We start from the raw sequence: 16858 nt of genomic DNA on the forward strand, positions 1-16858 counted from the left end.
TTCCCTTGTTATGGGTGCTATAAAGTGTTGTTACTTTGACTAATAACACAGACAAGGTTGTAGCTATTTCTCATCCTTGAGCATTTGTGTGTTTGTCTGAAAATTCTCTTTGATTTTGCTCTTCTCCAAGGTCAGCCCCTCAATTTGGACTAACACATCTGACAGGGTATTCTACATCCAAACCAACTCTGATGTTTCTTCAACAGCTGCTAGGTAGCACCAAAGGCTTGAAATCACCTCACCTTGAAACCCTTCCTGTGGCACTTGAGCAAGGAGGGGCCGACTGATACAATTCGGCACAACTGGAATGCCCTATATTTTCTTACTGTTCTCAATGCTTGCCCCAGTATGAGGAAACCATTTCCTTCCTCTTCATGAGAATACGACCTTTGGTTAACTCTGTATTTCCCTTATAACCCTCAACAGATAGTATGTTAACTATGTTGTTAAGCAACACAAGGTAAAAATGATGCCCTGGTCGGTAAATTTCATCTAGACTGGGAGAAGTAGAAACACCTGTTAGGAAGCCATACCTTTGGGTGTGATGTTTACTTGAATCTAGGGGGTCAAAATGGGCATGGAATATTCTTTTTGGGAATAGGGAAAAGTTTTCAAAACAAAAAGAAAAGCTCAGTCTACCCAAGGTCAGTTTTATAACAATAAACTATTACTTTTTGATATGCAATTACAGGCCCCATTGGGGTCTGGGAGTGGAAGCATGTTCATACTTATGCACAAGGGATGACGCAATGGCTGTCAATAAATTTACTTCTGGGAAGAATTTTATTTGTAGTTTTAAAACACTTTTTATCAATTGGAGATGCTTTTGGTGCATGCTCTATAGTATTGATTGCAAGGTTTTGAAGATTTGCCAATGTCTTCATTGTCCCTAACATATTTTTCCCCTCAGGGTAATCATCACCTGATGACCCTATTGCCCGATGCTTATGTGATCACTTCCAATAGGAGATTCTACTCTCTTTCATTCTGGTATGATTGGTTTCTGTAATAAATTAACCAGAAGCATTCCGTCTACCACCAATGCGTGGCCTCTTTTTTTCCCCTCCTGCTTGCCTAAAGGTTCCCACTGTAAGCTAAAGATCAGACATTGTGTCTTTCGTTAAAATTAGAAAGTAAGTCTCAGAAGTTGGTGGAGAAGATTGTTGAGACTGCTAAGAATAAACCCATGGCTGAGGTTTCCAAATGTAAGCTGAGATTGCCACCAAGAGTAAATACCTGACCAACTGAGCCAGTGGACTTGAAAGTCAGGATTTCCAGGACTATTTTGACCCAAAGACAGATGACTTTGTGAAAGTAGACTGCGAACCCAAGATCAGCAGATAAAGAAATAGCACCTTGTAAAAGCAAAGAGACGTATCTAATTGTAGTTATTTGCTTTAGAATATTGTTGCTATTATTTTTAATGGTTTATTTTATGATAAGCACTAATAAAGCCCCATAGACCTTTTCACTTTCTCTCTAATCCTAAATTTAGAAGACTAATTTAGTGCTAATTAGAATGAAGGCTCTCTCTTAAAATAATCTTAATTAATGGGCCATACATAACCTTATATAGGTTTGACTATATTAAACAGTTTACCAATTAGGAATGGGTTTACATTTTTGGTACAACTATGCCAACTGACCTTTCAAAATTTATGGAAAGGGTAATTTTGTATACTTTATATGACCTAATTTCAGAGAATGTGTAACTAAATTCCTGAGAATATTTCTCCCTATAGGCACAACGCACTGAACCCTATGAACACATAAAATTTCCTTTATCCTTACACCAAGAAGGAGCATATCCTTTAAGAAATCTAAATATGGAAAACTATGGAAAGCAAGCTAATTAACCTCAAGTGAATTTAAGGACGATGTCTCTAATAAATGGAACTCAGAGATGCACTTTTAAAATGACTTAAGCTTAAAATCATCCTTTATTAACAGAGGCTGAATTAAATTATACTTATTTTAAATCAAATTCATCTATAAATAATCAAATCATATTTTAAAAAAAAACCCACCATTGCCAAAGTCGATGCAGATTCTGAAGAAAATATGATACATATTGATTGGCCTTGTCTATCAACTCCTGAGAACAGTGTCAGGTATTATACACAGTGCCTTTCCTGGGCCTTTTTACTTTTCATGGCAATGTATTTTTTTGGTAAAGGTTAAATAAAAATTGGTCCCTCTTCCAACCTACATATAATTAAGCAAAGCAAATTTGTAACCATAATAGCAGAAGAGATAGCATGTTTAAAAGTGAACCTAACTTTGTTATGTGTGATATGACTGCATTTCATATGTGGAAACATCATCTTCAGAGTTTCTTCGGAATATTTGTATAGTACTTGCTCTATGTCTTAAGGAGTTCCAGATTTACATTTGGTAAAGGGTGGCACCTCTTTGGAGAAGAGCCACCAGACCCTTTGCTTCTGCCTCAAAATAAATGAAGTGTTAAGACTAGTATAAAAAGCTTTCTAGGAAAAATGTGTAGTCTTGGAGTCATTTACAAAATCTCAAGATAGAAGTTCATTCTCAAGATTTAGTAATTGTATGGCTCTAGTTATATTAACATGAAACAAGGAAATCTTTGTGTGTCAATGAGTGATTTTTTTTTTCATCTATGAAAATAGGACAGGAAAAACACAACAGAACGTATATGTTCTGTAGAAGCATATAATATAAGTATATATGATATATAGTAGATATACATTATATAATATATATAATGTACATATATACATTATATATAATGTATATATACATTATAAGTCCTAACCCCCGGTACCTGTGAATATAACCTTATTTAGAAATAGTCTTTTTGCAGATAAAATTAATTTAAGAATCTTGACATGAGATCATACTGGATTTAAGGCAGGCCCTAAATCCAATGACTACTGTCCTTATGAGAGAAAGAAGAAGGAGGTTTGAGGCTTGGAGACACAGAGCGGGAAGATGGAAGCAAAGATTGGAGTGATGCTGCCGCAAGCCAAGGAGTCACCAGAAGCTGGAAGAGGCGAGGAAGAATTCTTCCCAAGAGCTTTTGGAAGGAGTGTTGCCTACCACAACTTGACTTTTCTGACTCTTGGACTCCAGAACTGAGATAATAAGTTTCTGTTGTTTTAAGCCTCCAGGTTTGTGGTAATATGTTAAGGCAACCCTAGGAAATAAATACATCCTCCACGATACAAATTTCAAGGAATTAAGTTGTAGGGAATTGCTATCACCAGACATACCTACACGGATTGCTCTTTTTTTTCTAACAATACAAATAATCTTGTCAAGACATGACTTTCAAAGCGTGACAGATGATAATATAGTCCTGAAAAGCCCAACCCAATTAAAATAAAAATGGCAGTTTAAAAGAGAGCTACATATGACAGTTGTCAAAGGGCTGCTAGATAAAACAAGGAACTCAGTTAAATTGGAACTTCAGATAAACAACAAATAATTTTTTAGTATAGGAGTACTCCAAATAGCACATGAGAGGTATGTATGTATTTATATTATTTATTTTTTATTGAATAAATTTGACATGTAACATTGTGTAAGTTTAAGGTGTACAGCATGTTACTTTGATGTATTTATATACTGTAATATGTTTGCCAATGTAGTGATATTTACCACATTACATAATTACAGTATAATATTATTATCTATATTCATTATACTGTGGATTAGATTCATGAGATGTATTTATATTAAAAGATAATGGGTTATCTGAAATTCAAATTTAACTAGGCATTGCGCATTTTTCATTTGCTAAATCTGGAACCTACAATTGCAGCAGAGAGACTGCACAGCTCACTCAAAGTCACACAGCTAATAAAATGTTGAGATTGGCTTTGAAATTATGTGGTCAGACTCCCTAGAAAGTCATGTACTTTCTAGTATATCAGGCTGCTTAAAGCAGGTATAATAAAACTTAGAAAAACGCAGTAGCATTCCAAAAAGCTACTTGGTTGTTCTGTAAAACAGGGTATAAAAGTGGAAGAATGATGGCCAGTTTTGCCTGTTGAGCCCACCTCAGTGCCTATTACATATAAAGATTCTGAAGATGCAAAGTTCAAACAACCTTCTGGTGATGGTGGGGATGGTGGAAATGAGTTTTCCCTTCTGGCGATGGTGGAAATGAGTTTTCCCTTCCATTATTTTCTGCAAGGGTGAGATGGGACATGGAAGGCATAGGCATTTTGGTTTTGCTGGACAGTAGGTGAGGGTATCAATGTAATAAATGACAAGAGACTGTAATTTCTGCTAATTCTAATAGTTATACAAAATTTTTGTTTACATGCACCTTTTTCCAAAGTCCACACGGCTCCTAGTCATCAGCAGCCTTAAAATCTCAATAGGTTTTTGAACCCGCCTCACCCAATTGATCTCAGATGCTACTGGACATTCTCCAAACCATCTCTCCCGTTTTCCTTTCCTTCTCCAGTTCCACAACCATAATCCCCATTCAGGCCCTCAAAATTATATATCTATATATCTATATCTATATCTGTAGATATATAAAATTCACAAATCTGAAGGGACCCAATGCTATCTATCCAATCATATGCTTAACACCATCTGTTATTTACAGGTGGGTCTATGATAAATTTTAATCAATCCCAAACTTAACTCAGGTTGTTTCCTCTGTTTATATATCTCCTCTCGTAACTACCAACTAAAAACTTCATAAATGCCAGGCAAGTGAGTCAGATAGGGAAGCTGGATTAGAGTTTGCATTTTAAACACTTTGGGATATTCTTCACTTCTACAAAATAATATTTTCTCTCCCATTTTTCTTAAGAACACGGCCCTCTCATTTTATCTTTAAAAAATTCCTATTTTGGGCAGAGGCATCTGGAGAGAATAATTTGCTACTACAAAAAAGACAGTGGTGCATACACAATGCCATCCAGACTCACAATTGTGGAGACACGGTGGAACAAGACTGTGCATGCACTGCCCAGAGGGCAGATGCTACTTAGCTCAGATAACTGGCATCATATGTTGCCAGAGTTCGCCTGATGTTTTCGCATGATGACATTGACTTTATGCATTGTTGACAAGAATGTCACCCAGGATGTCCCTTTCTCAGCGCATCATATCAGCAGGGTCATTACATCTGTCTGTCTCATTACTGCTGATGTTAACTTCGCACTTGGTTAAAAGGATGTCTTCCAAGTTTCTCTACTGTAAAGTTACCTTTTTTCCCCTTTGTAATTTATATGTATGTTGTGGGGAAATACTTTGAAATGATGCAAATATCCTGTTTCTCATCATAATTTTGCACATATAGTTTTAGCCTCAATTGATGATTTTTGCCTGTAATAATTATTATGGTGGTGTTTGTTAAAAGGTGATTTCTATTTTCCTGTCTACATTTGTTCATTAGAATTCTACCATAAGGAAAAGCTTTACCTCATCTCACACCTATTTATTTATTTAATTATGTATTTACCAGTATGAAATCATAGATATTTATATTATTCTATGGGTTATAATCCATTATTACCACTATTTATTTTGTTGCTGAAATCGTCCCAGTTTTGATCATTAGGAGCTCCTTTAAGTTGGCTCCTATTTCATTTTGACATTCTGACATCAATTTTTCAGTACTTCCTTATTTTCTGGCACTGCAAAATGTTCCAGGCTCATCTTGTACTGTCCCTGCCCCAGATCTGCAATCAACCATTTCTCCAGGACCCCTGCTTACTTTTATTGGAGAAATTGTATTTAGAAACCAAGATCTGGGCCAAAAGTATGTGGATTTCTACTTTGTCATTACACCTTTGTGATGGCTTCTAGGCCCTCTCAGCAGAGAGATCACACACACATCTCTATCCATCTTAATTGCTATCTATCTATAAATATATTAGAAACCATCAGTTCATACTGATACCTTTCTAACACAACAAGGTGCATTCTAGCTTCCCCCCATTCCATGTCTTTGACCTCTTTCTCCAGCAGTAAGAAATCTGACTCTTATCTACAATGTACTTACTTAGTTGCTCATTCCTAGCATATGCAGTAAGTAGTTTCAGAATTGAAAATCATTCTCTGAAGTACATTATTTATATATCGATCTTTTTGTCTTCAGTTTTATAGTGTATAACCCAAATATGGTTTTACTTAATCACTTAGATTAGTTGTTTTATTCCCATTCCCCTGAGGTGTGGTTATAGATATCAACAGGATGCAGGAACCTATCTATCTATCTATCTATCCATCCATCCATCCACTCATTCATTTCTTTCTGTAATATTGCCATGGTTAAAGAGTTAGAACTATACAAGAAAGTTTACTTGTATAGTAACAAGTATATTGTTGACATTCTTGTCAACAATGCATATAGAACTTCCTCCTTACCCCTTTTACCCCATTCCTATCCCACATTCTGGACACCTGTTCTTACCGATATTATGTTATGTTATCGATCTCATTCATTTCTGGATTTTACTTCTGATATTTCTTTTTGGAGAAATGAACAGATAATGCATAATCCCTTATACTCCCTTCTTTCTTACCTAAAACATTTCATAATGTTGATACCCTTTGCACTTTGTTTTTTCACTTAATAATATATCCTGTAACACTTTCCATATCAATTCCTAAAGATTTTCCTTAGTTATTTTACAGTTGCATATTATTTCATCATGTGGGTGTACCATGGCTTATTTCACCACCTCTTCTATTTATGGGCATTTTATAATTACAAAAAATTCTGCAATAAATAGTTGTGTGTATATGTATTTAATATTGTTGGAAGGACGTATCTAGGACTAAAATTTTGATCTCCTGATGCCTGGTTCAATTCCGTTTTAGATCAAATGTTGTAATGTAATGTAATTAAGATTGCTCTGAAGACTAAAAAATGTTTTATAAATACAGTGAAATAATACTATGTTAATAGCATTATTTTTGTCCTCCTAGCTAATTGTAACTTCTTTTGAGACCAGCAGTTCTATTCCATAAACATTTGTCCTCAGCTACTAAACCCGATGGTTAAATTTGCAAATTCCCCCTGTGTTTAAATTCTAACATTTCTAATCATACCTTCATTCATTAAGAATATTCTGATATTTACTAGTTTGTACTTAAACATTAAATCTATTATTTGTATCATCTCTAATCTTACAAAACCCACTGTTATGGTACTCATTTTCTCTAGTTTATTTTTGTAGAGACAGGAGATAAAAATTACAAATTATGGTCTTATTTGGTTCCTTTCACTGACTAAGTATGGATGTCAAAAAGAGTGGGAGGAGAAAAACAAGATCCTGTGATGCCAGGAGCACTCTGCAGGTCGTCTGACAACGAGTTAGAAGCTCAGGGGCTCTCCTCCTTCTTAGTGGGAGGAATTACACCCAAATTCAGCTTCCTTTAGGAATGTAGGCCCTCAGATCTCCACATCCCGAAGCGGTGTTATTTCAAAACGTGCAAAAGATGCTATACGGTCTGGTTAGGGTCTATCTTTTGTCCTGCCCCTAACCAGGGTTCAAGGAATAATTAACGTACCCCAGGTAAGTTCATCAGGAGATTGCCTTGTGATATGGAATCCACGAACTAAAGAGTATTTGCCTTGTCTTTTCCTTCATCATGGACTACAGAGACCTGTTTAATCCACCATGAGATTATTGCCAGGTCCAACCAAGCCTCAGAAAATCACTTGCTCCAAAGTTTTGGTGAGATGTTAGTCCAAGATTCTGCAGTTTCAGGGGATTCAATGGAGCAAATCTATGCAGCAAAAAGAATTTCAGGTCTGTGAAAAGGTGAATTCTGATATGGCTTCAAAAATGTGCTTCATCTACTTAACTGATTATGTCACTAATTATATATAATGTAGAGTCTAATTTGTCAGCAGTGTGGTAGGGACCTTGCTGTTTGGGTTGGAACAATTCAGAGTTTTCGAACTTGCATCATAACCTCTTCCTCTACGGTCACAGGAGTCAGACGATATTTCGAGCCACATCATTGAACCGAAACTTCTAAAACTGATATTATAGTTGATTTTTTTTTAACGTAAGCAACCACAAGGAAAACAAAGTTTGTCAAAAACACAGAGAATAAGCTTCCAGGTGACATTTTTCTTATGTTCTTACCTCCTCGATCTCGGGCAGCTAAACTCTGACCCCTTCTTAATGTAATGTCCAATTGGTACATTCCGGGATCAGCCAAGGGGACATCTGCATTACTGGTTCCAGCAGTATTTATTTTCTGAAAACCAAGAAAAATATACAAAATATTAAATTTATTATCTCTATTTTATTTCCTCCAATGGGGGACCATGTGTAGCTAAATGCAAACTCCAAGAATTAGTCAATATAATAAATCATCTTATGCATTCACACAGCATCATAATCACCCAGTTCTCTGAAGGTTTTGAAATTCATGAAATTCTTTAGACTCAAAATACAGACACAGTAGTTATAGGAATTCATGTTTTACCTCAGATTGGAATTACACATAAAGTATCAAAAACATTTCCCATGGAAAGTCCCACATAATTCAACTAAGAAAGACTAACAAAGAAATAGTGTCTGAAGTAAAAACACAATCAGTGATGAATGGAGAATAAAGGTATGGGTAACTGAATTGAAAAGTAAAATGATTTATTCAGATGATTTTGTTGATTAATTTATCCATGAAAAGGGGCTCATACTGATGGACTACCCATGTCTATTTTAGCCCCAACATAAAATATGATGCAATTATACAGAAATAAATTCAACCAGCATTTTGACAGTACTTGCAAGAAATAAATTCTCAGTAGGGCTAAATTCCTAATGTTGCTTTCTATGGACTAAAGGTGCACAAGCTATTTCTAGAACTAAAAATCTTTGCAAGCCTACCTCTATAGAATATCTTTGGCGACAATATACTAGGCATTGAGTTATAAATGCACTAGCAAGAGGAATAACTATTATTAAAACAACATGAGATTCTTGGAGAAGATGGCGGAAGAGTAAGACGCGGAGATCACCTTCCTTCCCACAGATACAGTAGAAATACATCTACACGTGGAACTGCTCCTACAGAACACCCACTGAACGCTGGCAGAAAACGTCAGACCTCCCAAAAGGCAAGAAACTCCCCACATACTTGGGTAGGGCAAAAGAAAAAAGGAACAACAGAGACAAAAGAATAGGGACGGGACATGCACCAGTGGGAGGGAGCTGTGAAGGAGGAAAGGTTTCCACACACCAGGCAGCCCCTTCGTGGGCAGAGACTGCGGGTAGCAGAAGGGGGAAGCTTTGGAGCCACGGAGGAGAGCACAGCCACAGGGGTGCGGAGGGCAAAGCAGAGAGATTCCCGCACAGAGGCTCGGCGCCGAGCAGCGCTCACCAGCCCGAGAGGCTTGTCTGCTCACCCGCCGGGGCGGGCGGGGCTGGGAGCTGAGGCTCGGGCTTCGGGCAGATCGCAGGGAGAGGACTGGGGCTGGCAGCGTGAACACAGCCTGAACGGGTTGGCGCACCACAGCTGGCTGGGAGGGAGACCGGGAAAACGTCTGCAGCTGCCGAAGAGGCAAGAGACTTTTTCTTGCCTCTTTGTTTCGCGGCGCGCAAGGAGAGGGGATTCAGAGCGCCGCCTAAATGAACTCCAGAGACAGGCGCGAGCCGCGGCCATCAGCGCGGACCCCAGAGACAGGCATGAGACACTAAGGCTGCTGCTGCCGCCACCAAAAAACCTGTGTGCGAGCACAGGTCACTCTCCACACCGCCCCTCCCGGGAGGCTGTGCAGCCCGCCACTGCCAGGGTCCCGGGATCCGGGGACAACATCCCTGGGAGAACGCACGGCGCGCCTCAGGCTGGTGCAACATCACGCCGGCCTCTGACGCCGCAGGCTCGCCCCGCCTCCTCCGTACCCCTCCCTCCCCCCGGCCTGGGTGAGCCAGAGCCCCCGAAGCAGCTGCTCCTTTAACCCCGTTCTGTCTAGGCGGGGAACAGACGCCCTCAGGCGACCTACACGCAGAGGCGGGTCCAAATCCAAAGCTGAAACCCTGGAGCTGTGCGAACAAAGAAGAGAAAGGGAAATCTCTCCCAGCAGCCTCAGAAGCAGCGGATTAAAACTCCACAAACAACTTGATGTCCCTGCATCTGTTGAAGACCTGAATAGACAACGAATCATCCCAAATTCAGGAGGTGGACTTTGGGAGCAGGATATATTAATTTTTCCCCTTTTCCTTTTTTTGTGAGTGTATATGTATATGCTTCTGGGTGAGATTTTGTCTGTATAGCTTTGCTTTATAATAGCTTTATTTTACTTCACTATATTATATCCTCTTTCTTTCTTTCTATTTTTTCTCCCTTTTACTCTGAGCCGTGTGGATGAAAGGCTCTTGGTGCTCCAGCCAGGCATCAGGGCTGTGCCTCTGAGGTGGGAGAGCCAACTTCAGGACACTGGTCCACAAGAGGCCTCCCAGCTCCACATAATACCAAACGGAAAAAATCTCTCAGAGATCACCATCTCAACATCAAGACCCAGCTTCACTCAACGACCAGCAAGCTACAGTGCTGGACACCCTATGCCAAACAACTAGCAAGACAGGAACACAACCCCATCCATTAGCAGAGAGGCTGCCTAAAATCATAATAAGGCCACAGACACCCCAAAATACACCACCAGACGTGGACATGCCCACCAGAAAGACAAGATCCAGCCTCATCCACCAGAACTCAGGCACTACTTCCCTCCATCAGGAAGCCTACACAATCCACTAAACCAACCTTAGCCACTGGGGACAGATACCAAAAACAACGGGAACTACGAACCTGCAGCATGTGAAAAGGAGACCCCAAACACAGTAAGATAAGCAAAATGAGATGACAGAAAAACACAAAGCAGATGAAGGAGCAGGGTCAAAACACACCAGACCTAACAAATGAAGAGGAAATAGGTAGTCTACCTGAAAAAGAATTCAGAATAATGATAGTAAGGATGATCCAAAATCTTGGAAATAGAATAGACAAAATGCAAGAAACATTTAACAAGGATGTAGAAGAGCTAAAGAGGAACCAAGCAATGATGAAAAACACAATACATGAAATTAAAAATACTCTAGATGGGATCAATAGCAGAATAACTGAGGCAGAAGAAAGGATAAGTGACCTGGAAGATAAAATGGTGGAAATAACTACTACAGAGCAGGATAAAGAAAAAAGAATGAAAAGAACTGAGGACAGTCTCAGAGACCTCTGGGACAACATTAAACGCACCAACATTCGAATTATAGGGATCCCAGAAGAAGAAGAGAAAAAGAAAGGGACTGAGAAAATATTTGAAGAGATTATAGTTGAAAACTTCCCTAATATGGGAAAGGAAATAGTTAATCAAGTCCTGGAAGCACAGAGAGTCCCATGCAGGATAAATCCAAGGAGAAACACGCCAAGACACACATTAATCAAACTGTCAAAAATTAAATATAAAGAAAACATATTAAAAGCAGCAAGGGAAAAACAACAAATAACACACAAGGGAATCCCCATAAGGTTAACAGCTGATCTTTCAGCAGAAACTCTGCAAGCCAGAAGGGAGTGGCAGGATATACTTAAAGTCATGAAGGAGAAAAACCTACAACCAAGATTACTCTACCCAGCAAGGATCTCATTCAGATTTGATGGAGAAATTAAAAGCTTTACAGACAAGCAAAAGCTGAGAGAGTTCAGCACCACCAAACCAGCTTTACAACAAATGCTAAAGGAACTTCTCTAGGCAAGAAACACAAGAGAAGGAAAACACCTACAATAACAAACCCAAAACATTTAAGAAAATGGGAATAGGAACATACATATCGATAATTACCTTGAATGTAAATGGATTAAATGCTCCCAACAAAAGACACAAACTGGCTGAATGGATACAAAAACAAGACCCATATATATGCTGTCTACAAGAGACCCACTTCAGACCTAGAGACACATACAGACTGAAAGTGAGGGGATGGAAAAAGATATTCCATGCAAATGGAAATCAAAAGAAAGCTGGAGTAGCAATTCTCATATCAGACAAATTAGACTTTAAAATAAAGACTATTACAAGAGACAAAGAAGGACACTATATAATAATGATCAAGGGATCGATCCAAGAGGGAGGTATAACAATTGTAAATATTTATGCAGCCAACATAGGAGCACCTCAATACATAAGGCAAATACTAACAGCCATAAAAGGGGAAATCGACAGCAACACAATCATAGTAGGGGACTTTAACACCCCACTTTCACCAATGGACAGATCATCCAAAATGAAAATAAATAAGGAAACACAAGCTTTAAGTGATACATTAAACAAGATGGACTTAATTGATATTTATAGGACATTCCACCCAAAAACAACAGAATACACATTTTTCTCAAGTGCTCATGGAACATCCTCCAAGATAGATCATATCTTGGGTCACAAATGAAGCCTTGGTAAATTTAAGAAAATTGAAATCGTATCAAGTATCTTTTCCGACCACAACGCTATGAGACTAGATATCAATTACAGGAAAAGATCTGTAGAAAATACAAACACATGGAGGCTACACAATACACTACTTAATAACGAAGTGATCACTGAAGAAATCAAAGGGGAAATCAAAAAATACCTAGAAATAAATGACAATGGAGACACGACGACCCAAAACCTATGGGACGCAGCAAAAGCAGTGCCAAGAGGGAAGTTTATAGCAATACAAGCCTACCTCAAGAAACAGGAAACATCTCGAATAAACAACCTAACCTTGCATCTGAAGCAATTAGAGAAAGAAGAACAAAAAAACCCCAAAGCTAGCAGAAGGAAAGAAATCATAAAGATCAGATCAGAAATAAATGAAAAAGAAATGAAGGAAACAATAGCAAAAATCAATGAAACTAAAAGCTGGTTCTTTGAGAAGATAAACAAAATTGATAAACCATTAGCCAGACTCATCAAGAAAAAAAGGGAGAAGACTCAAGTCAATAGAATTAGAAATGAAAAAGGAGAAGTAACCACTGACACTGCAGAAATACAAAAGATCATGAGAGATTACTACAAGCAACTCTATGCCAATAAAATGGACAACCTGGAAGAAATGGACAGATTCTTAGAAATGCACAAACTGCCGAGACTGAACCAGGAAGAAATAGAAAATATGAACAGACCAATCACAAGCACTGAAATTGAAACTGTGATTAAAAACCTTCCAACAAACAAAAGCCCAGGACCAGATGGCTTCACAGGTGAATTCTATCAAACATTTAGAGAAGAGCTAACACCTATCCTTCTCAAACTCTTCCAAAATATAGCAGAGGGAGGAACACTCCCAAACTCATTCTACGAGGCCACCATCACCCTGATACCAAAACCAGACAAAGATGTCACAAAGAAAGAAAACTACAGGCCAATATCACTGATGAACAGAGATGCAAAAATCCTCAACAAGATACTAGCAAACAGAATCCAACAACACATTAAAAGGATCATACACCATGATCAAGTGGGGTTTATCCCAGGAATGCAAGGATTCTTCAATATATGAAAATCAATCAACATGATACACCATATTAACAAATTGAAGGAGGAAAACCATATGATCATCTCAATAGATGCAGAGAAAGCTTTCAACAAAATTCAACACCCATTTATGATAAAAGCCCTGCAGAAAGTAGGCATAGAGGGAACTTTCCTCAACATAATAAAGGCCATATATGACAAACCCACAGCCAACATTGTCCTCAATGGTGAAAAACTGAAACCATTTCCACTAAGATCAGGAACAAGACAAGGTTGCCCACTCTCACCACTATTATTCAACATAGTTTTGGAAGTGTTAGCCACAGCAATCAGAGAAGAAAAGGAAATAAAAGGAATCCAAATCGGAAAAGAAGAAGTAAAGCTGTCACTGTTTGCAGATGACTTGTTACTATACATAGAGAATCCTAAAGATGCTACCCGAAAACTCCTAGAGCTAATCAATGAATTTGGTAAAGTAGCAGGATACAAAATTAAGGCACAGAAATCTCTTGCATTTCTACACACTAATGACGAAAAATCTGAAAGTGAAATTAAGAAAATGCTCCCGTTTACCATTGCAACAAAAAGAATAAAATATCTAGTAATAAACCTAAGGAGACAAAAGACCTGTATGCAGAAAATTATAAGACACTGATGAAAAAAATTAAAGATGATACAAATAGATGGAGAGATATACCATGTTCTTGGATTGGAAGAATCAACATTGTGAAAATGACTCTACCACCCAAAGCAATCTACAGATTCAATGCAATTCTTATCAAACTACCACTGGCATTTTTCACAGAACTAGAACAAAAATTTTCACAATTTGTATGGAAACACAAAAGACCCCGAATAGCCAAAGCAATCTTGAGAAAGAAAAATGGAGCTGGAGGAATCAGGCTCCCTGACTTCAGACTATATTACAAAGCTACAGTAATCAAGACATTTTGGTACTGGCACAAAAACAGAAATATAGATCAATGGAACAGGATAGAAAGCCCAGAGATAAACCCACGCACATATGGTCACCTTATCTTTGATAAAGGAGGCAAGCATATACAGTGGAGAAAAGACAGCCTCTTCAATAAGTGGTGCTGGGAAAATTGGACAGATACATGTAAAAGTATGAAATTAGAACACTCCCTGACACCATGCACAAAAATAAACTCAAAATGGATTAAAGACCTAAGTGTAAGGCCAGACACTATCAAACTCTTAGAGGAAAACATAGGCAGAACACTCTATGACATAAATCACAGCAAGATTCTTTTTGACCCAGCTCCTAGACAAATGGAAATACAAACACAAATAAACAAAGGGGACCTAATGAAACCTAAAAGCTTTTGCACAGCAAAGGAAACCATAAACAAGACCAAAAGACAACCCTCAGAATGGGAGAAAATATTTGCAAATGAAGCAACTGACAAAGGATTAATCTCCAAGATTTACAAGCAGCTCATGCAGCTCAATAACAAAAAAACGAACAACCCAATCCAAAAATGGGCAGAAGACCTAAATAGACATTTCTCCAAAGAAGATACACAGATTGCCAACAGACACATGAAAGAATGCTCAACATCATTAATCATTAGAGAAATGCAAATCAAAACTACAATGAGATATCATCTCACACCGGTCAGAATGGCCATCATCAAAAAATCTAGAAACAATAAATGCTGGAGAGGGTGTGGAGGAAAGGGAACACTCTTGCACTGTTGGTGGGAATGTAAATTGATACAGCCACTATGGAGAACAGTATGGAGGTTCCTTAAACAACTACAAATAGAACTACCATACGACCCAGCAATCCCACTACTGGGCATATACCCTGAGAAAACCATAGTTCAAAAAGAGTCATGTACCAAAATGTTCATTGCAGCTCTATTTACAATAGCCAGGACATGGAAGCAACCTAAGTGTCCATCATCGGATGAATGGATAAAGAAATGTGGCACATATATACAATGGAATATTACTCAGCCATAAAAAGAAATGAAATGGAGGTATTTGTAATGAGGTGGATGGAGTTAGAGTCTGTCATACAGAGTGAAGTAAGTCAGAAAGAGAAAAACAAATACAGTATGCTAACACGTATATATGGAATCTAAGGGAAAAAAAAAATGGTCATGAAGAACCTAGTGGCAAGACGGGAATAAAGACACAGACCTACTAGAGAATGGACTTGAGGATATGGGGAGGGGGAGGGGTGAGCTGTGACAGGGTGAGAGAGTGTCATGGACATATATACACTACCAAATGTAAAATAGATAGCTAGTGGGAAGCAGCCGCATAGCACAGGGAGATCAGCTCAGTGCTTTGTGACCACCTAGAGGGGTGGGATGGGGAGGGTGGGAGGGAGGGAGATGCAAGAGGGAAGTGATATGGGAACATATGAATATGTATAACTGATTCACTTTGTTATAAAGCAGAAACTAACACACCATTGTAAAGCAATTATACTTCAATAAAGATGTTTAAAAAAAACAACAACAAAGGAGAAACATAGAGTAAAAATTTTACAGGTCATATTTTATACTTTCTGCCACATTGAATACAGCAGGAAAACTTACTTTTCTTCACATGTTCGAGGTGATTTTAAATCCTTATAGTTTTTTTCCAATTCAAAAAAATATATACTTTTGTTTTGGAATAATATGCATGGATAAGGTAAAATAGTAGATACCATTCCAGCTCTTTAATTCTATAGTTTACATGAAATACAGCTAGAAAGCAGTTTTTTTTTTAATGTTTCAAGACCAAGATGAGGAGATTTCCTATGAGAGCAGTTGTCATTTAAAGTAAGAAGCAGCACAACTGTGACTGATAACCTAAACTTATCATCTCTCCTCTGGTAGCAATAAAAAAGAATTCACTTTTTTCCATGATATCCCTGTTTCTATGAATGATAGCACCATTCCCCCAGCCACTCAGGCTAGAAATCTACAAGCATTTCCCTCTTCCCACATCCAAATAGTTGCCAAATCCCATCCGCTTCATTTCCATGTTACATCTCCCGGTTGTCTTTTTCTTTTAATTCCTTTTTTTCTTTCTTTTCTTTTAATTCCTTTAACCAAGAATTTGGATCAGGCCTTCAAACAAGAGAGGAGTAAAAGGTAAAATGATTTTCTTTCACTTTCCTCAAACATCCAATTGCCCCACCTCCTTGGGGTTACCAATTTTGACAATTTAGGGTATATCCTTCTACATTTTGAACGTCTTATGCAAATACACATACATACAGGTTAATTTTTCTCTGGTTGAGTTTCCAGTTTTTGTTTGAGCAAAGTAATACATTTTGCTTATTATTTCACAATTTATTTAACTTAAGAAAAATATCATGGGCACTTTTCTAATCAATACACATAGATCTATTTTTTTTTT

At 38.0% G+C, this 16858-nt stretch overlaps 1 protein-coding gene across 15 annotated transcripts in view; it reads right to left on the reverse strand.

The window, feature by feature from the left end:
- Positions 1 to 16858, reverse strand: part of MCTP1 (multiple C2 and transmembrane domain containing 1) — a 560962-nt gene that overhangs the window by 296457 nt on the left and 247647 nt on the right. For all 15 annotated transcript variants that reach the window (XM_057541264.1, XM_057541263.1, XM_028162670.2 and 12 more), the window contains one exon: positions 8100 to 8214. In XM_057541264.1, the coding sequence (XP_057397247.1) occupies positions 8100 to 8214 (115 nt within the window). The remainder of the gene's footprint in view (positions 1 to 8099; positions 8215 to 16858) is intronic.

The sequence above is a fragment of the Balaenoptera acutorostrata genome, chromosome 2, assembly GCF_949987535.1.
Source record: "Balaenoptera acutorostrata chromosome 2, mBalAcu1.1, whole genome shotgun sequence".
NCBI classification, from domain to species: Eukaryota; Metazoa; Chordata; class Mammalia; order Artiodactyla; family Balaenopteridae; genus Balaenoptera; species Balaenoptera acutorostrata.